The following is a 21,400-nucleotide window of genomic DNA, read 5'->3' as shown; positions in this document are numbered from 1 at the left end:
GTGTGAGCCGCTGTGCGTGTGTGTGTGAGCCGCTGTGCGTGTGTGCCTGCCCGTCCATGGCCTAGCCTTGAGAGTTCAGAGCAGGTTCTGGCTTGCTCTACTCTGGGAAACTGTGAGCTGAGCAAATAGCTGGGTCTGTTTTCCTATGTGTGAGCCATGTGTATGCGCTGCGAGCACTCGTATGCTATGCGCACTGTAGTGAAGCCTGTGCGAATTGTAAAGTGTTTTGTCTGTGTGGGGAATTTGTGTCTGTGTGTGTGAGGCATAATACAAAGAGGAGAATCCAGAGTGTGCTGAGGGAGAGATGAGCTTCATTCCCACAGATAGGACAGGAGATGACACCTCTGCTTTTCCCACACCTCCGCTGTCTAGCCGCTTTCTCCTGTGCTGACCTCACTCACCACAGAGGCAAACAGCGCCCTGCGTGTGCACACAGAGGAGAGGACGCACTGTCGCTAGAGTGGGTGCTACGCTCCTAATTTGCCGTTGTTGTCTAACTTTTTCTGGGCAAAGACAGACAGACTGGCTTTAGGATTTGACTCTTTGATTTACAGCCCACCTCTAAGTGGAATGCTGTTTGCTGGGTGGAGCTCAGGTGTGTTGACAAGGCTTTTAGCACTGAGGTGCTGTCAGGACGGCTCACAGACGAGTGTGTGTGTGCACGTTAGGGGCCGGCAAACAAGGGGTCACTAATGTCCCACCAGAGAGCTCTTTACCACGCAGAGCCGGGACAGCATGGACATGTGAACGCCACTGAGGCGTAAACGCACACACTCACACACTGATCTGATCTTTCTCTAACACTTAGCTCCTTTCACACCAAAGCTGCCACTTAGGAAACATTTCTGTTTGCCATCAGTGTGAATGGGTCAACACATGGTTTTAAGACCCTCGTCTACAGCTGGATTCTAACAAAGGTCTGACAGGTGAACTCTGCTAGCTACAGTTAACATAGTGTTACTAAAGTAGACTTACAGTTTCACACACATTGCTGCAATATGACTGAGGAGCGTAAAATACACTATACACATATACTCCAGTAAAAATGAAGCCCTACCACCTATTTCTCATTTCAAATCTGGGGAGGGAGGGAGGTGCCAATATCTTTGTAATTTTCGAAAACCGAATACAGCCATGTTATTGTCTTTCAGTGGATTTGTATCCTGCAGGGTTCCCGCGGGGTCTTAAAAAGTCTTACATTTCATCATCAGAATTTAAGGCCTTAAAAAGTCTTTAATATGATCAAAAAAATAAGAAAGGTCTTAAATATGATTTAGAAGGTCTTAAAAATGTGTCTAAACGTGTTTTGGGGGAAATGTCCGGGCTGCAAAGTAACCAGTACGGTAATAGCCTTTCAGTTCCCCCAAACTATTTGTATTGAAATAAATCAACATGGAACCAGTAATCACTAACTTTGTTTCCCCCGGTCCCTTATCGGAGAACACCCAGCTAGTAACCTAGCAACCATCCAAGCTTCAGCTAGCGGCTATCTTCGAATCTTCTTACAAATAATTATGGGGAAGTGTAAGTTCAACCGTATTTGGTTGGAAAACATCACATTTAGTGCTTAGTTGAAACCAGTGGAGGGCAACATGTTTGAAGCCCGCTGCACCTTTTAGTAGCTAAACACCAATCATACAACAGCATGAAGGCAGCAGAGCTCTGAATATAGCTCTTGTCACTCAGTCACACACACACACACACACACACACACACACACACACACACACACACACCCACAGGGCCACCCCTCCCTACAGGCAGATCACGCAGACTGCGTGGGGCCTCACCTCCCGGAGGGGGCCTCATCTTGCGGAGGGAGCCTCAACTGAGCCGCAAATGCAGCGTCGACGCTCGCGACACAGAGGGCCTCATCATATAACTTTGCGTGGGGCCACAAGTTGGCCAGGGGCGGCCCTGCACACACACACATACAGAGACACACACACACACACTTTTTGTCTAACACGCTAACACAGTTCTGTGTACTGTTATGTTCAGTCATCGTTCTTATGTTGAACATGAATACATATTTCTTCTTTCATAGCAATTTTCCTTCATACTTTCTTGCCGTGAAATAGATCTTAAATTCTATTCAAAATGGTCTTAAAAAGTCTTACATTTGAGTTGGTGAAACCTGCAGGAACCCTGTCATGGTACACAATGATGTCGTCTAAAGTGACAACAACAAGCACATACTAACAGAAAATTCTTAGAAAATCTGATATGAATTATTTTAAAAGAATAGTATTTAAAGATTGACGTGTTTACATCACATCTCATATTATCTCTGTTCAATGCAAAGTAACTAGACTCCGGTTAAATCAAACTATTACCTTAATCTGATTACTCTGTATATGTGTGCAAAGTCAGTCTACAGCTTGAGCTACATTTCTTAAATAATTTAGAGAATACTCATAATGTTGTCAGGTATTAAATTCACACTGGAGAAATAATATATGCTCGTTCACTTTGGTCATTATAGATGCTTATTGTGAAGTCAAAATATTCCTTTACACTTATGAGGAAATATTGTTTAACAATGGCCGCTGTTTTTCCTTGAGTAATTTTATCATCACTTCACCCTCTCTCTGTTGGCAGGATTTTCAACTTGCCATTTAGGTTGTACACAGTCTTGCCTTCAGACAAACACCAGGCTGCAAGATGTCTAACATATTTTCTCTCTTTCCTTCAAATCTTCAAGACTTTCTGAGGTTTGAAAACACTTTTTTAACCCTGCTGCTTTTATCTGTTTGTCCAGGCATGTAACAGTGATCAGTACGCGGCGGTGCCCAGGAAGGACATGGTCAGGATGCTGAAACAGAAAGGTCAGAACAACCGGCCCGGTGGATACCTAGTAGAAAGATAACGTATCTACACAACATTACGCCTTAAATCTTTGCTTCAGTTTTCTGTATTTTTTAAGTAAGTATCATACAGCTTGTGAGATAAAGGATAAACAGACTTGTGCATACAAAAATGGAAGTAAATGCTGTCAAATATGTGCTTCAGTTTTCATTGCTTTTTTACAGTTTATAGACCCATGCCATTAATGTAATAATCTAGAAAAATTATTTCAAAAATGATTAAACTCCTTAGCAGCCCTTAATGCTAATAAGGCTGTCCTCGTCAGGTGACATTTCTTACAATCTTTTGTTTATAAAGAATTAGCTCAGCGCCTGGAACCAAAACAGCCTATTGGATGAGTTTTCACCTCACAAGCAGCATCCCTAACTTCTTTGAGAATAAAGTCATTATTTGTGTTCTGTTTGTAGGATTCCTGCAGGGCGACAGCGACCACACACACCAGCAGGAAGAGGGGAAGCTCGATGACTTCCCGACCCCCGGTGTGACCCCTGAAATCCCCAGGTATGTTGAGTGTCAATGGGCGCCCCTCTCAGAGCTGGACCCCGACACCCTGACCTTTCCCGGGGGGGCACCCATACAGCTCCACACCGTGCCCCCTGCTCTCCTGCGGAGGATATCGCTCTTCTATGTCTGCACCAGATGTGGCAAGGTGTTCTGGGAGGGCACTCACTATGGCCGCGTCCTCTCCATGTTTCAGGACATCTTGCACATAACAGACACTGAAGCCGAGGCGCAGCAGCACTGACTGATGTTGCGCTTTACCGGACCCTCAAAGACAGCCAAAATAATATTCACTCAATTAGATCCTAGCGTCCGTGAAGTGTCACCGAATTGCCTCGTATATATTAGCTTTCCCCTTTGTAATTGACTTGATAAAAGTTATAAAAGAGACTGAATGTCCTTTGTGTTTCTACGGTTTTAAACCTATTGCGTTTCAATGAACCAAAGACGCGTAACGCTGCGTTTGTGTTTGACTTTTGTTGTTGTTTACTCTTCTGCTCAATTTGTCAGGATTTATGTTATAGGAAGTATAGAGATTATTTGTGAATTTGTTCCTCTTGAGTTTTCCCTCGCTTGAGAATTATATCTTAAAACTACAACGCGGTACATTAAGTTTGCATTGTTTAAACATTTTTAAACTTTTTAATTTTCTTTTATGTTAAAGCTGCAGATACATTTTTACAGGACTCTGTTCTTTGGCCTTTTAAGCAGCCTGTCGTACTGTACATTTTTATTTTCCTGTAAATTCATCTGTATGCTAAATATGTCAATAAAGAGCTTTCATTTCTTTTATTAACCTGGTGGAAGTCTGTAGAGGTATTTCTGGATGTTTTTCAGAAGCGAGAGAACAGATGGTAAAGGACTAAGAAGGGACAGATTGATGAGATCATCTGAGCTTCACTGATGTCTGTCAGGTGTAACACTAACAGTGTGGGGGTTTCCTGCCCCCAGGCTAAAGAGCACACAGGTCACAGAGTAACCCAACACACACACCGCCTCAATCCCTTCATCTGTTCTCATACCTTTCTACCTCTCTGTTCACAAAGCCTGCGTTGGATGCAGAAAGTCAGATTGCCCAAAACGGTTTTTTCAGATCTAATGTGGAAAATTCTGCAATTAAAGATGTTCTGGTGTTTTCTGGTCAACTGCTTAGTGTGAGTTTAGTCGAGTTTAAATCTTTTTACCCTCATAAAATCCAACCACAGCCAGATGTGCACTTTATTTAATTGATGGTTTAACTTGTATCAAAAAGGCCACAGGTATTTCCAAAGACAGGTCACACCGTGAGTCAGTTCAATGTGTTGTCAGCGTGTTTGATGCAGTAGGAACTCAGAGATTGCCCTGTCCAAAATAATTACATTCTCAACCTATATCGATTATCGATGATATATGGACATGACCTTCATAACCTGTGTTTGCGTACATGTTTAACGCTGCTTCACTGTTAGACACTGCACAACTTTGTTTACATATCTGCAAGTTGCTTATATTGGTTTAGTTTACGATTTTGGCTATTTATTTAGGATATTTAATGTCAGAATATTCTTAAGAATGAACAGGTCATTGCTCTTTGTAGTTGCATTTTTTAGTCTTAACATTTACATTATACTGTATGTATAATGTTGTCCATAGTTATCTTGAGAGGCCTGCTCAGATATTTGGACCGAAGGATGATCCAGTAACACCAGAAAAATGAATAACATTTCCATGGAACATTTAAGCTTTTCTCTAGAACCAGGGATGCAAACTTGTCACCTTTCGGCGACATTCGCCGTTTTGAATCCAAAATAGGTCGTTTGTGTGATTCATGTAGATCTGCAATAAAAATATTTTTGGGGTCTGGGACCCGGAGTAATCTGCGGCCGCGAGCTGTTATGTGCCGTCATGACACGCATGGTGTTCTTTTTTTATATATTATAATGCAGCGCGAGCTGTGTGCTCGAGTCTTCCTGCCTGTCGGCTCCGCTGCTCCGCGATGATGGTCTAGCTTCAGCAGCCACATTACCTACGGGTGCGTTCGTTAATATTAACTGTGCGGTCCGGAGTCACTGTGGCACAGACTGACCGCTGGTGAACAGCTGTTAGAACGGGCCGTTCAGGTGTTCAGGTGTTAAAAGTAGAAATACTCAGATCTTGTACTTGATTAAAAGTAGAAGTACTCAGATCTTGTACTTGATTAAAAGTAGAAGTACTCAGATCTTGTACTTGATTAAAAGTAGAAGTACTCAGATCTTGTACTAGAGTAAAAGTAGAAGTACTCAGTTCTTGTACTTGAGTAAAAGTAGAAGTACTCAAATCTTGTACTTGAGTAAAAGTAGAAGTACTCAGGTTTGAGTAGAAGTACCAGAGTGTAGGAACAATCCTGCAATCAAAATGTTCCTCAAATAAAAGTATTATCATCAAAATATAGTTAAAGTAGCGACAGTAAAAGTAGAAGTACTCAGATCTTGTACTTGAGTAAAAGTAGAAGTACTCAGATCTTGTACTTGATTAAAAGTAGAAGTACTCAGATCTTGTACTTGAGTAAAAGTAGAAGTACTCAGGTCTTGTACTTGAGTAAAAGTAGAAGTACCAGAGTGTAGGAATACTCTGTTACAGTAAAAGTACTGCATTCAAAATGTTCCTCAATTAAAAGTAGAAAAGTATTCTCATCAAAATATAGTTAAAGTAGCGACAGTAAAAGTAGTCGTTGTGCAGATTGGTCCATTTCAGAATAATATATATGATATGTTTTATAATGATTGATCATGAAAGTGTTCTCAAAGCTGGTAAAGGTGCAGCTAGTTTGAATGACTTTGTATACTGCAGGGTACCTGGTGGATTTACTCCAGGTGGAACTAAAGTCTGATTCAACACTTGATTATATTTCACATCATTCATCCACATCTGTAAAGTAACTAAAGGGATTAAATACATGTAGTGGAGTCAAAGTACACCATGTACCTCTGAACTGTAGAGGAGAAGAAGAAAAAAGTAGCAAAACATTGAAATACTTAAATAAAGTACAAGTATCTCAACATTTTATCCAAGTATAGTACTTGAGTTTATGAACTTATTTACTTTACACCAGTGGCTATACAGATAGAAAGACTAAGCCTTGCACAGAGGCATGACAATACATTTTCAAAATGCTCAACAGTGCTGCCAAAATTATAAACTGACTGCTACACAATTAAAATAAATGCTTTTATATATTTCTATTAGATATGACTCTTTAGCGTTTCTGTTATTATTAACACTGCTGCTTTAGTTGTTTTGACTGCTAAAATCCTCTGTTATTCCTCATTTTAAAGCCGATATTCCGTGGGGTCGGGGGGGCTCGGGTCATTGTCACCTTTTCCATACCTGATGAGTTTGCATCCCTGATAATACTTAGTAAGGAGGCCATAATATTTTTGACTCATGGCTGAAGTTAAGTTTCTCCAGCTCTCCCCAGGTTGGCAAAAAAATGCATCTCAAAATGCATCAGATTGATGCTTTAAAATATGGAATATTCAAAATGTTCTTCCGGGGGAGCATGCCCCCGGACCCCCCTAGAGGGATAATATCCTTCTCACCTTTTTCACCCCTGACCTGTGTTCATGCCTGATGTACCAATGACTGAGCCTCCGTACAGTAAGTGAAGGCAGACCTGCCCTGGCAGACAGGGTACAGTGATGAGTTAATACTTTACAGTTAGTAACTAATCTCAGTGCACTGTGATAGGCGGCATCTAACTTTTGCAGGTAATGGGCAGGTGCATTCATATAAAGGAGATCACCATAGCACAGGTAAAAAGGTCACAGAGACTAGCCTTTTCCTGGCCTCAAGTGAGAAACAGGACTTGTTTCTGAAAAAGAAACCTAGCTTCACCCTCAGTTTTTTAAGCAGATTAAGATTAAGCAGAAATTTAAAAGAGAGACAATCATCAAGCCAGATACCAAGGTATTTATTACAGGCAACCACTTCAATTACAATATCCAAAGTGGTCTCCAGTGTCTTTTTGGCTTTTGAAAATAGGCATTACCTTAGTTTTATCAACATTTGAAATACGCTTAAGCCCAGAGAGCTGAGTCTGAATAATATTAAAAACTGCCTGTAATTTAAAGGTGGGGTAGGTCATTTTGGAGAAACCAGCTCGAGTGCGTTAGAATTTGAAAATACACAGCCGGAACAAATCTGCTACTTTCTTACAAAACATTGAAATACTTAAATAAAGTACAAGTATCTCAACATTGTACCCATATAGTACTTGAGTTTATGAACTTATTTACTTTATACCAGTGGCTATACAGATAGAAAGACTAAGCCTTGCACAGAGGCATGAAAATACATTTCCAAAATGCTCAACAGTGCTGCCAGAATGATAAACTGACTGCTACACAATTAAAATAAATGCTTTTATATATTTCTATTAGATGTGACTCTTTGGCGTTTCTGTTATTATTAACACTGCTGCTTTAGTTGTTCTGACTGCTAACATCCTGTTATTCCTCATTTTAAAGCCGATATTCCGTGGGGTCGGGGGGCTCGGGTCCTTGTCACCTTTTTCATACCTGATGAGGTTGCATCCCTGATAATACACACACTGTAACCTGATTATCATATCATGAATAACAACATGTGTAAACGATAAAAAAATCTTCAGTAACTTCACAAGCTGTCAGTTTGCAGGGAGCTGAGCTGCAGCCCAATCTGTATCCCAGCAAGCAGTGGAAATTGACATTGCTTTGGAATGAAGTGTTATATAACCAAATGTGCTTCCTTTCCAAAGTTATTTGAAGGAAGAGGACATTTCTCAACATCACATGTTTTAACAGCAGGTCAGGACTTCCACGTGTAAGTAATGTAAAACCATTAACCAATTGCATAACCTTTGATTCAGTAAGTGATATTACACCATAAATAATCCACTTAACTCTTAAGGACATAACGATTGTCGCTTCTAAAGAATAATGTTGTAAAAGTGAGTGTATATTGGAGTTCACTGCATTATAGTGCATGCTGGGTGATCCGGACCTGCTCATATGTCGGAGGTAAATGTAATGTCTTAACCAGAAACTGTCCTGGAAAAAGAGATCATGCGGATTACTGTCTCAGACATGACTTAAGGGTCTCAAACAATTCCATCCTGCAATAATACGCCATGTTTATGAGCTAATCTTGAATGTTTTAGTTGAAGATATTAAGGGTTATTCTCTTGTGAGCTGTATAGGTTTGAGAGGCATTTCAGCAACTGTAATACCACTTTCTAACAAGGTACCAAATACAAAAAATGTGACCCGACTTTGACCATTGTAACCTAAAGTCATGATATGATGTTTTTCAGTTATTCCTAGCTGTAATAGTTTAACCAATTTAGACAATCCTGTTGTGATTTTTTTGTAATATTTGGCATTTTACCAACTTTGGTAGCAAGGCACCTAGACAAAGAAATGCCCCCCCAAAAAACTGACAGACTAATCACATTAATAGTTGTACAAAATATGCAGTTCGATTGTATTAATAGGCCTACTGTTTTCTTCATTTAAGCATTTAGAAAAGGGAAACAGATTTTCAGCAGTTTATTTAATTATTTCAATGTCAGACTTTCAGGTGTGGAAGAGGTTGCTGATAAACTGGATGCATGATGTTGCCAGCAGCAGAATGCTTCTGAAATAAATCGGGAGGAGAGACTGTCCTGAATCTTACATTAAAGGTAAACAAAACAAAAGTCTCCATCCGCAAATAAGGGTTGAACAAGTTGCCTAAGTTAGTTGTATCACCTATTTCTTCATACTTCCAGGAATACAAAAATATTGCCACGTAGCCTTGCGCTTTCTCTTTTTTTTAAGAAGACTATAATAACTACAGTAACATTAATCCACCCTGAAGTATTTTTATTGCTCAATAAGTAACATCGACACCCTTGCTCCCAAAATAAGCCCCTCTCTGTGTGTCTTGTCCTGTCCTTGTCCGGGTGGTCGCAGCCCCTGCCTCTGCGCAGAGCGCGAGCTTTCTGCTGCAGCACCGTGTTATTTGATCCTTGCTCTTTCTTTGCTGGGAAGAAAAGCTCGCCTCTTTCCCACGCTCTGAGGACACGTGGTGCCCGGAATGAATTGGATTCAGAAGGCCCTCCCTCTCCCGGTAAAACGTCACCTCTCTCTCTCAACATGCTTTCTGGCATGAATGTAAGGCGTAATGATAAATAAAAAAAAATTGACATTTTTACATGACGGTTTTCCTCCGTGTGTCCCAGTGTGTGAGTTTTCCGATCCGGACTCCCCTCTCAGGCGACCCGCATTCAACAGGCTCCTCCCGTCTCGTCTGGCCCCGGCTGCCCCGGCTCTCGGCGCCAAATCTCGGCGCAGCGCACCGATCTGCCCGGTGCTCCGTTTACAACACTGCACCAATCTGGGCTCAGTCTATGTTGCTGGGAAAAAAACACGACTTGTTTATCAACACACAGCGATAGAACAGAGATATGGCTGCAATAATAGAACCAGAATAGACTTGTTTTATCTTTGTGTCACCACCAGCACTGACTCCACAAAACCTCTTCGATAACGCTTTAAAAAACATTATTTGGACGTCGTTTATTGCAAAAAATGATGCTTTTACGCACGCATGGAATGCTCCATTGCTCCCTGTAAACTGAATGGTAGTCTTAACAAAGCTGTGTTGATAATTAGACCTGTCAAAGAGAAAATCAGAGATTGTAAAATAAGTAGGCGACTTCATCACTGCTTAAAGTGTACAAAGCCTCATAATTGTATCTGTTCTTGGCTGCTTCCCAGACACACATTAGACTCAGGAGCAGCGGGTGGGGGGGCGGTGCAAGGCAAAGAGAGGAGAGCAAATGCCACAGAGTTTGTAGGAGAAACTCATCCAGTCAGAGAAACGTTTGGCTCCTGCGGTCTGTGCAAATGTTTTCCAAGTGTCCAGACACACTGCAGCCAAAGCTCTGATAGCCAACAGATGTTCCTGATTTTCCAGAAGATGTTCCGCACCATTCACTAAACCAAAGAAGAAAAAATCCCATATATATACAACACATGTAATAAAAACTTTTAGTGATCCTAAAATACCAAATCTGAATACGCAACCATAACCCACAACCTTTGAACATTTCCTAATGTACTTTGAGTTGTTTGAACTAAACTCCAGTGTGCACATGCAGGTCTGTGTCATATGAAGCATGGAGAGAGGAAAACACACATGTTAGTGTAGCCTACGGTAAGGGGTCGGAGTTAGGTATTCACCACATTGCTATCAATGAGTCAGAGCCACAGTCTTTGTTTTAGAGCATTTGCAGCTGTGGGCCACTTGTTGCAGGAACAAAACTTCAAAAACAGTCAGTGTCTAAAACAACTGAATCACATTAATTGTTTGCCACATTTCAACAATGTTATGACACATCTGAGATTATAAAATAGAATTACGTGTTTCCCATTTGTTGGCAGGTGTTTGGCTAAAGTCCATTGGTTTGAACATCAGGCCAACAGTAAAACAACAGTTGGATGAGTGTATGTTAGCATAAATAGCAACATTAGCACTTCACTCACCTTGTCATATAAAAGTCAAGTCGATTTTAAAAAGCCTAAAGTCACAGATTATCCTTTAAGGCTTTACAGTTTGTACAGTATTCAACACCTTACCAAACTTGTCAAAAGTGGTGTGCCATGATGCTCCCAAGGGTGTAGAAATAATGGAACCAAGCAATCGAGTTTATTTACATGTTCCCTTAGTCATTCTTTAGATAAAATAGACAGACACATTTGACAAGTAAGACAGTGCCTGTACCAGCACTGGTTTCTATAATGTGTGTATTGATTAAGAGTCTGTATGAACTATATGTTTAAAGTGCTACAACTTAATGGACACATGCCAACCAAAGTCTAAAACAAAGGTTACCCATGATGACCATTGCAATGCACTCCAAATGTGATTAAGACGTCATTAGGTAAGTTCCTCTTAGTCGACTAAATGCAGTTTTTTGTCATAGTTGACCTAAAGTTTATTCAGTCAATTAGACATTTGTAAATGTTTGTTTCATGCTAACTGGCTTATCTCCAAGAACCTTTAAGTAAAGCTCTGGTAAATACACTATTTAAAGTGTAATTCACATAATTGTATGAGTGTATAGGTCCATGACAGCTTTAGAAATAATGTAGCCACTTGGCTCCATTAAAAAATATTGCTGTACGTAACTGCTGAATGTGATCATTAATATGTAGTCTTCCTGTTGTGTTAGATTATACAAAACAGGTTGTGACCTTCATTTGTGTGATCTCTGCTGCATGTCTCTCACGCTGACTGACGCACATATGCACATAGACAGATGCGGTCACAGACGTGCGCCAAATGTACAGTTCAGAGTGTGGGAAAACGAGGACAGTGTGAAAGCCACCAAACCATCAGAGCGGTTTATAAAGTGTAGCACAGATGAGATAAGGTTTACGGTCCGCCAAACGGAGCAGACGCCCCGGGGGACGCTGAGATGTACCTGCTGTGGTTTTCACATGATTCTCTTTTTTACTCCCATCCACGCAGCTCTGTGACTTTCTCATGTATTCTTTCTGTCAAACTCCGAGTCTATATCTATCAATTTCTCTCACCACCTTCAGGCTGCCTTTCACACACTAAAACACACACACACACACACACACACACACACACACACACACACACACACACACACACACACACACACACACACACACACACACACACAGGCACCCAGTTCCCACGGTGGTGGGGGAAGCTGAGCGGCGTGTCAATCTGCGCACAGCGTCACCTCTTTCACTTGCAAAAAGGAAGTAGCGCAGGGGCTTTTGTTATTCGAAGTCCCACAGTCTAAAACAACTGGAATATATCCGCAGTTTATGATTCAAACAGCCACCTATAATCTCCTCCCCAGGGTGTGTTTTGAGATGGAGCGGTTGTGATTTTTCTATTTACTGTCGTTAACATTTGGTTCGGAGATAATCACTGTCTTGGGGATCTTTGAGGTGTAAGATGCGTTCACAGACTGTATCTATATATATATATATATATATATATATATATATATATATAGGTTCACACTTGAGACATACGCTGTTAAATGCTACTTTTATATGTCCCCCTTGAGCCCTATATGGAGAATAAAACTCTTTATTTCAGCGTTAACTGCACGAATAGCCTCTCGGTTTTAAATAGCATTTACGCAGAAGAAGAGCAAAGTCAGGGTCCAGCGTTCCGCCCATTTTTATTTCATATTTGTGCAAATAAATCCCTGTTGTGTTTTGACAGTGAGTGTCTTTGTGAAATTACAAATAATTCGGGCCACGTAATAGCAAGACATAAACCCGAGCCTCCCCTGGACAGCATGTCATTATCAGCCCCTTTTCTGGCCCAATTTAGCATAAAAAGGTGTTAATGAGTCCAAGTACCCCCTTTTAACAGAAAACCACCATCTTAATCAACCATGTCTTCTCACGTTATGTAAAGTCCAACTACCTTTTATGAAGTTAAACATTTTCTCAATATCAAGAGGGAATCAAGTGAAGTTTTCTTCAACTGTCACCTGTTGTGACAGGAAAAATGAAACCAAATATTATTTTTTTCATCAATTTAGTTCTTATTTAAAAATAAATGTGCTATTTTGTTTATTTTCAGCACGCTTTTTTTCACATGAAAGAAATCCTGTCTTATTCTCTGGCTGTCACTGAGACATGAGGCTTGATTGACTTTTTGTGCGGAGTTCCTGTTGATGTTAATCCAGCGGATGATCCTTTACAACGTACCCGCTCTCTCAGCATTTTACAGCCCCGGCAGCTCCATGCCTCTGGCTTTCAGAGCTTCCTGGGGTCTGCTACAGGAGATCGGATATAGAGCTCACCATTGCTGCGGGCGGCTTGTTTAATATTTCTGCAGCAGCAACGTTTGGCTCCCTCCTCGGAAGACCCCGCCTCCTCCCCGCAGATTCACAGGGGCCCGGTTCCTCCCCTTAACCGAGCCGGCAGCCTATAACCTCCCCGCGTTTCCGCCCATTCCTCCACAGTTGATTCTTCGGGATGGCATTGTCATGCAAATAGAGGACGCGTAAAATATTCCCCCAGAGCGCAGCGCAGGGCAGAGACTCACACGGACCGCGAGGAGGACACAGCCCGGGCCCCACGGTGGATTTGTATCATTTTCGTCGCTTCGGACCCGTCCATCTGTCACAGGTAAGTCCCAAATCTGCAACGGCTCACATTGTCTAGTAATTTAGTGGCAAATATCAAGCAGTGTAACTGTGCGTAAACGTGTGCGCACGGAGGTCTCCTCTCGCACTCTCGGATGTGGCGGAATGTGTGGGGTCTCTCGCAACCGGGACTCATTCGGATGTTTTTTCTCTTGTCTTCCGCAGACCCCCTGGCCACATGAGCAGCGACACAGCCGGGACGTGTAGCCGGGAATCAGGTTGGAGCGTTTAAGGAAAACCTGCCCCGTGGAGATAGTGACCATACTTCCAATCTCCCCAAGAGAAGCCGGAGGTGTCTCCATCCCCTGCTACAGGCTACCTGCTGCTGCTACGGAGGGGGAACTACGTCTACAGAACCCTGGATCGCACCCTTTTTATGTTTTAGGGATTTCAGGATCTCTCAATATTAACATTTTTGCACACCAAGTGTGTTATTTCCTTTCTTGTCCTTTTTGGGATATACACGGTGATCTTTTAGTAGGCTACTTTAAAGTGCTTTAATAACTGGTTGTAATCCAGTTTAACTGTGGCATTGTCACCAGACCAGAGACGCTCAACAGGACGATTATTATCAGCTTTAGAGCCCGGGCAGGATTACTGGTTCCCCCCCAACCTCCAGAGAGCTGCAACCATGAGCCAGGCGGATGTTTCGACTTGCTCCGCGCCGCAGAGGGTTTTCCAGGAGGCAGTGAAGCAGGGCAACACCAAGGAGCTGCACTCTTTGCTGCAGAACATGACAAACTGCGAGTTCAACGTCAACTCCTTCGGGCCTGAAGGGCAGACGGCCCTGCACCAGTCTGTCATTGACGGCAACCTGGAGCTGGTAAAACTGCTGGTGAAGTTTGGTGCAGACATCCGGCTGGCCAACAGGGAAGGGTGGAGCGCTTTACACATCGCCGCCTTCGGGGGCCACCAAGACATTGTGCTATACCTCATCACCAAGGCCAAGTACTCCTCTGGCGCCCGGTGATATGTCTCTGCTGTCAGGTAAAACAAGAAAAAACAACAAGTGGAAAATAAAACTGCAACACACGGGAAAGCCAGGCTCTTGTAAAAGCAACAAAAAAAACTGCCAATATCGTCATAGTTGTGCCAAATTATATTTAAAAAAAGGAAATATAAAGACCTGCACAATAATCTTCCCTCATTGTAAACCAAACGGGGTCCTCTCTGCACTCCTGAGTGTGGCACCTCATGCTCCACACACAGCTACAACACGAATCTTTTTAACAAAAGAAAAAAAACACAATTTTTGGTGAGTTTGTTGGTACTAAAGCTTTCCTCTTGAATGTGTACTAGATCTTGTCGTCCACTATAAAAGAAGCCAGTGTGTGTGTGTATCACATGTGTGTGTTTGGACTCCAGAGTGCAGATGGCCCAGTTTCTTTTTCTATCCATGACCTCCCATCCCCGGTTATACAGTTGAATAGTTTCTTTGTGGGGAGGGGTGGGGGGGAGACTGTTGCTCCTCATTGTTCACTTGTAAAAACCCTTTTTAAGTTATTTTATATGAAACACGGCACTTGATGCTCTATGGCTGCATGCTGGAATATCTGAAAGGGAAGACACAGGAACAAGAGAAGAAGGGTTGCCCTCTGTTGGCTACCAGAGGTCTGTTTTCTTTAACTTTTTTTGTTTTACTCAAAGAGCGGCATTATGGCTATCCAACACGCTTTCAGATGTGTAATCATGTAACAACAAGGGACTCCATCATTGTTGTGAAGTACTGTACACAATAGCTTTACTTTTGTTTGTTTTTTTAAGAGAAAAAAGTAGCTAAATGCGCTCTTCATGCAGATCTTACCTGGCGTCCAACTTGTCAGGCCAGTTGCGACCTTTGGTCATTGTGTTATTAAGAGAGAGAGAAAGAAACCGCTGCTTTCGCTTTGTATAAAAAAAAGTCGCATTTGGAAATCACTTTATAATCTCCTTTCAGTATTTTATTAACATCCTAGTCATCACTGTGAAAGCAGGCTGGGTTTTTATTTTATTTATGAAGGTACATTGAGAAGATGCATTTTTTTGTTGTTGTGGTTCTTCTTTAACAAAAGTGTCAGAATATAGGGTGACTCAAGCTGCTTCAGACTCGTAGTATAAACTGTCCCGTGTGGAGGTAGACCTGCCACTCCCCCCCCCCCCCCCCCCTTCCAAATACTCACCCCCACCCAAAAAACCCCTCTGTTAAAGCATGTTGACCCTCAAGGACTTTCTCCCCCCCTCCCCTCTCCTCCTCCCATTAAAAGGACTTTGTTTGGTTGCCTTTTGCCAGCTACCTCGACTATAAAGTATTCTCAAGTTGTTCTCACCACTCTGCCACGTTGTTTGGAGTCTGAGGAGACATTCACAATGTGTCTGTGATCATCCACATGCCAGTATGTTTTTTTTTTGTAGCCTATAATAGACAGATGGACTTCATTACAGAAGATGCAAAGATCCCATTCCTGCATCCTCAGTCGGGACAGTTTATTTTACACAACCAAACAAATTCTGTCAAGCAATGCATCGTTTCTGCAAGGGAGTCTCTGTCTCTCACACACTGCCATTGTTTTCCCTATAAACCTCCACTTTTTCCTCTCTTTCTGTCTTCATCTTTTCCAGGAATACAAAAAAAAATGGAATTGTATCGCATGACTTATAAATGCAGGGAGTTTTATTGCACAAAAATGCGGAGCCTTGTGCGCCCCCAGTGTTTTTACGGGGTAACTGCAGCAGCCAAGGCTTTGGAATAGTTACTACTACTGAGCAGGACCCTAATACTGTTGGACGATGAAGACTTTAAAAAAAAAAAACACAACGCCACATGACTATTGCAGGAAGTCACAGAAAAGGAAATTGGTTTCATCAACTTGCCTGCTGCATTTTGAAAGTCATGGCACCCTAACATTTGTATCAATGCTGCTTGTATGTTTCTTTTTTTGTTTTTAAATGTTAAATGTTTTTGTTTTTTTACTGCTCAAGTCACAGCAGCACCGGGTCACCACATGAGAAGCTTTTGAAAGAGAGTGTGTTTGTGTGATTGTGTGCGTCTCATGAGGGGCTTGGTGTTGTTACAACTTTCCATTTTAAACCTGGAATAACCACAAGTAAACTGAAGCGATTCTAGATCCACTTCATCATGGTATACATTGGTATCAGGCAACAAATTAAATATGCATCGCTTGTCTTAAACTTGATGTTTTTTCCTTTTTGTTTTTTTTTGTTTCGAATATTGCACTGATGACTGTTGTTAAAAAAGTTGGCTTTTATGTGTCAACATTTAATTTTTTTCTGAATAGAAAAAAACACAAACACAACAAAATACTATTGTATAAATATATGCTCCAGGTGATAATGTCCTAATGTGTGTGTTACTTTGTGGAAAGAACATGATGTTTTTTTTAACAAAGATGCGTGTATCTCTGTGATTGGGTGAATGTATATATACATATGGATATATATATATCGACGCTGATGATGATGATGATATCTTGGGGCACTTTCTTTTCTGAAGTGCTGTCTTCCTGTTTTTTTTTAAAGGGGAATAATACATTTGATGGTAAGATCATTGTAACATGATTAAAGATTGCACGGTTGTGTGGTTGTTTGGCTTACCAGGGTCATAACATTTATGACGTAAGGAGCCAGCCGCCGTTGGTGTGCATGAGTGAGATGATTTTTTTTTTTTAAAGAGAAAAAAAAAAGTGATGACTTCTTTGGACCAAGTTGTGTTTCCTGGTCTCGCTTCATTTCAAGCGAGAGGAAACGGCTGATTTTTTTTCATGAATGATGCAGATGTTCCATCATGTTTGATTTAGTTTGTATTCTTTTATTTTTTGAGCGTTTGTAACACTGTGATGATGACGTGACGTCATGTGGAGATGAATGCTGTATTATTTTTGTACGTTTGTGTACAAGCCAGTAAAGAAATCATTAAACTCAAACTCTCTGTGTATGCATACATTTCTTCCTCATCTCCCAAGTAGAAAGCTACACCCCCCCCCCCCCCCCCCCCTTCTCCCGCCTCCCCACTCCTGCATATTTCATAAAAGGTTGGTTTGGGAAACACACCCCTTCTCTCTCTCTCTCTCTCTCTCTCTCTCTCTCTCTCTCTCTCTCTCTCTCTCTCTACTCCCTCCCTCTACTCCCTCCCTATCTTCCAAGCCGGGCCGGGCCCAACCCAGATCCCCATTCTCTCCCTTTGTCATTCCTCTGGCCTCATCCTTTCACTGCCAGGATAAAAGAGCCCGGTGCATTGTGGGTAGGCTCAGTTTAAAGAAGGGTCCCCTCCCCTGTGTGTGTTGTGGGAGAGCTGGTTTTATGTTACCCCCACACACTCAAAAACTTTCCAACACACACTCCTCTCTTGTGCTCTCTTTCCAAGCTCTGTGCCGCAATTCAGCTCAATGCTAACAACCTGCTTTTGCACACACTTGAATGTATCTTTCAATCATTCATTTATAATAATTCCCTCAAATGATCTTTCACGTCACTAACCCCTTCCCATAAGCCGTGTACCACTACAAATTAAATAAACACTGTTAAAGGTGGACATTCATGTCAATTTCTGTGATCCTTCTTGTAAAAGATGTACTTGTGATGGTGAAATGACCCCACAAATGGTTGGTTGAACTGTTAAACCACTCACACTTTATCTGACTGGCCATGAGTCAAAAAAAGTGGAACACAAAGATTCATTTTGAGCCAAAATCAAAAGCTTATGAGTGAAGTGAAGCCTTTAAATGAACATTTGCAGTCATTTCTTTCTTCTATATTACTTGTTAAACCTATAAAGACTGAAGACACTATTAGTTATACGTCTCAACACCTATATATCTGAGTTTAAAGCTCTCATTGAGTCATGTTTTGTCCGTTTCATTGAAATGCTGCGTTGCAACTGATATTACGCGACTGGGAGGGTCGTGGGAAAAGGGACACTACAATACGTCTTCTTGCATGTCCAACCTGTTGGTGTTGAAACATTTGCTGGGTGTCGTCCTGCTGCAAACGTTTGAGCAATGAGGGTTAGAAATGTGCTTTAAACAACAGTTTGTGGTTTGGGAGTTTTCATTTCAGTGTGATGCTGGATTTAAATTCTCGGGGAAAAAAGAGTTATTGTTATTATTGAAGCAGCTGTTTCTTTCTGAGCTGCTGCTGAACCATCACTGACCTCAAATGTTCTGATGCATTTGATTTGTCGGATCCAGACTCCAGGAGAGTTAGATGTTTTGATGCTGTGGCGGTCCGAAGGGGCTCGCTGCTCGCCCGCTCGTCCTTTCCGCTCTCCCTCCCAGTCTCTCACTTCTGCAGGATGTTTTTGTTGAGCTGGGTTCCCTATTGTTCACACACTGAGTTGGCTGGCCTCCCAGGGCTGCTGCTGACTGCTATAGGCCCCCTAATAGGTTCTTCATGTGCTTTGGCTTTCCTCGCTCCTCTTGGTCTGGAGCTTCAGTGAGCCAGACAACACAAGGCATTTTGGGAGGAATCCTGCAGACATGACTGTGAGAGAAATCAGATGAAGAGATATCCAGACGACTTAAGAGAGCAGCTTTGAAATTACATTATTAAAACAGCGTAACTGAAGCAGGACGACACCCAGCAAATGTTTCAGTTTACAGTTTATGTTGTCTGTTTTCCAATTTTAGACATAAATGTATAAAATATAGTTTTTGCGTCGATGTTACAGCAGCTGCAATCAAGTGCGTCTGTGTGATAATCTTCTATCTCCATTCAAAAGGCCATTGTTCTGCGTCTCATCAAATATTCATATCCATGCTTACACCCCTCATTTAAAGGGTTACACTTGATCTGTGGGACACAAATTTAACTGAACATCTTGTGATATGTGTGAAACGCAGTTTAATTGGTTTCGCAACACTAAATTCCTCATTCTCTAACGGCTCCTGTACAAAGAGGCGAGCTTTGTTTGTGAGACTGTGTAATACTTCCTCAAAGGGCCTTCGTATTGACATGATTGCCGTCTGATTGGGAAATAATGTAATACAAACGGCTCTTCTGAATTAGTTTTTTATTTAGGACGAGAACACGTATGAGGAACTTGCTGCAGGAACCTGCGGCCACATAAAGAGGAACTAGTGCAAGTGTTGAACAGTTTTTCCCATCTCTTAGTTTTGTAGCACCTGTTATGGCAGGAAAATGTGTGTTCTTATCATCATTATTGGTACATAGAGTTTGGTATTTCAATAATAAATGAACTATGCGGCACAGAGCTATAGCAGGCCGGGCATGTTGTGACACACCTGTAAGTTTGAGATTTCCTTCATGAAGTTGCTCTTATATCCCGTGTATGCTCCACGTTATTTGTAACTGTACATTGCAATTAGCCATAAGTACACCTTTGGCTCTATTTGAGTATTTTTACAGTGCATTAAATGTGGGTCCTCCTCCACTGATGGTTATAAAACCATATTTATACCTACTATAATTGAGTATATTGGGCAATTAAAAGGGCAAAAATACTCCACTTTCATATTTTCACCTGATAAATTTATATGATGAACCTGTTGGCAAACAGTTTGCCCATTTGCAGATCCAGCAGAGCAACATAAGCATTATATGGGGTTGTTTTTGTACAAAATAATGTGAATCCTAAATCCTGTCTACTTTAATCTCTGTTTTGGTCTCCACCAACTCCTCAGGAAGATATGTATGTAAACAAAGCAGCCTCGATAATGTCCATTTGAATTTTCCTACATTACCCAAGGCGCTTTGGTGTCTCTTGCTCTAACAACATCATCTTTATGTGACCTGACTGAGAGAGAGTGGAAACAGCATCAAACGTCTTGAGAGGTGTTTTTCTTTCTATTGTTGAATGATGATTCATTGAGGTGATAAAAAAGGATCTAAATCTTTATTTGTGACACTTTGATCTTAAAAGAGTCTTACAAGACTCAACAAAACTTGCTTAAGTTAACAAACATTAGCCACTATTTTTATTTAAAGGTGGGGTATGTACACTGAACAAAAATATAAGCGCAACACTTTTGTTTTTGCTCCCATTTTTCATGAGATGAACTCAAAGATCTAAAACATTTTCTATATACACAAAATAACCATTTCTCTCAAATATTGTTCACAAATCTAAAAAGATCTGTGATAGTGAGCACTTCTCCTTTGCCGAGATAATCCATCCCACCTCACAGGTGTGGCATATCAAGATGCTGATTAGACAGCATGATTATTGCACAGGTGTGCCTTAGGCTGGCCACAATAAAAGGCCACTCTGAAACGTGCAGTTTTGCTTTATTGGGGGGGTCTGGGGGCGTCCGAAGACCAGTCAGTATCTTGTGTGAGGGGTAGGATTAGGGTTAGGGGTAGGGTTAGGGTTAGGGTAAGGGTAATGTTGTGAATCGAGTGGCCCATGGTGGTGGTGGGGTTATGGTATGGGCAGGCGTATGTTATGGACGACGAACACAGGCCACTCGATTCACAACATTACCCTAACCCTAACCCTACCCCTAACCCTAATCCTACCCCTCACCCGAGATACTGACTGGTTTTCGGACCCCCCCCAATAAAGCAAAACTGCACGTTTCAGAGTGGCCTTTTATTGTGGCCAGCCAAAGGCACACCTGTGCAATAATCATGCTGTCTAATCAGCATCTTGATATGCCACACCTGTGAGGTGGGATGGATTATCTCGGCAAAGGAGAAGTGCTCACTATCACAGATCTTTTCAGATTTGTGAACAATATTTGAGAGAAATGGTTATTTTGTGTATATAGAAAATGTTTTAGATCTTTGAGTTCATCTCATGAAAAATGGGAGCAAAAACAAAAGTGTTGCGTTTATATTTTTGTTCAGTGTAATTTATTTCAGAAACACTTTTTGTTATATTCCATGGAATGC

General features: G+C 41.6%; 2 protein-coding genes across 3 annotated transcripts in view; both read left to right on the top strand.

The window, feature by feature from the left end:
* The window catches only part of exd3 (exonuclease 3'-5' domain containing 3), a 55,551-nt gene extending 51,386 nt beyond the window's left edge, over window positions 1-4,165 (top strand). The window contains exons 20-21 of one of the 2 annotated variants that reach the window (XM_034198136.1): window positions 2,762-2,828; window positions 3,276-4,165. In XM_034198136.1, coding sequence (XP_034054027.1) covers window positions 2,762-2,828; window positions 3,276-3,613 — 405 coding nt within the window. In that variant the 3' untranslated portion in view covers window positions 3,614-4,165. The remainder of the gene's footprint in view (window positions 1-2,761; window positions 2,829-3,275) is intronic. The other variant, XM_034198135.1, reaches the window with a different exon arrangement.
* Window positions 4,166-13,363: 9,198 nt separating this feature from the next.
* Window positions 13,364-17,475, top strand: nrarpa (NOTCH regulated ankyrin repeat protein a). Its single transcript, XM_034198175.1, has 2 exons — window positions 13,364-13,538; window positions 13,721-17,475. The coding sequence occupies exon 2, from the start codon at window positions 14,187-14,189 to the stop codon at window positions 14,523-14,525; it is 339 nt and encodes a 112-aa protein (XP_034054066.1). The 5' UTR covers window positions 13,364-13,538; window positions 13,721-14,186; the 3' UTR covers window positions 14,526-17,475.
* The last annotated feature ends 3,925 nt before the right edge of the window (window positions 17,476-21,400 follow it).

Source organism: Gymnodraco acuticeps, unplaced genomic scaffold, assembly GCF_902827175.1.
Source record: "Gymnodraco acuticeps unplaced genomic scaffold, fGymAcu1.1, whole genome shotgun sequence".
Classification (NCBI taxonomy): domain Eukaryota; kingdom Metazoa; phylum Chordata; class Actinopteri; order Perciformes; family Bathydraconidae; genus Gymnodraco; species Gymnodraco acuticeps.
The sequence above is the reverse complement of the archived record's forward strand: the minus strand, read 5'-3'. Positions and strand labels throughout refer to the sequence as shown.

Excerpts from the sequence above, each read along its gene's own strand:
- nrarpa (XM_034198175.1), top strand. The coding sequence starts at position 14,187 with ATGAGCCAGGCGGATGTTTCGACTTGCTCCGCGCCGCAGAGGGTTTTC.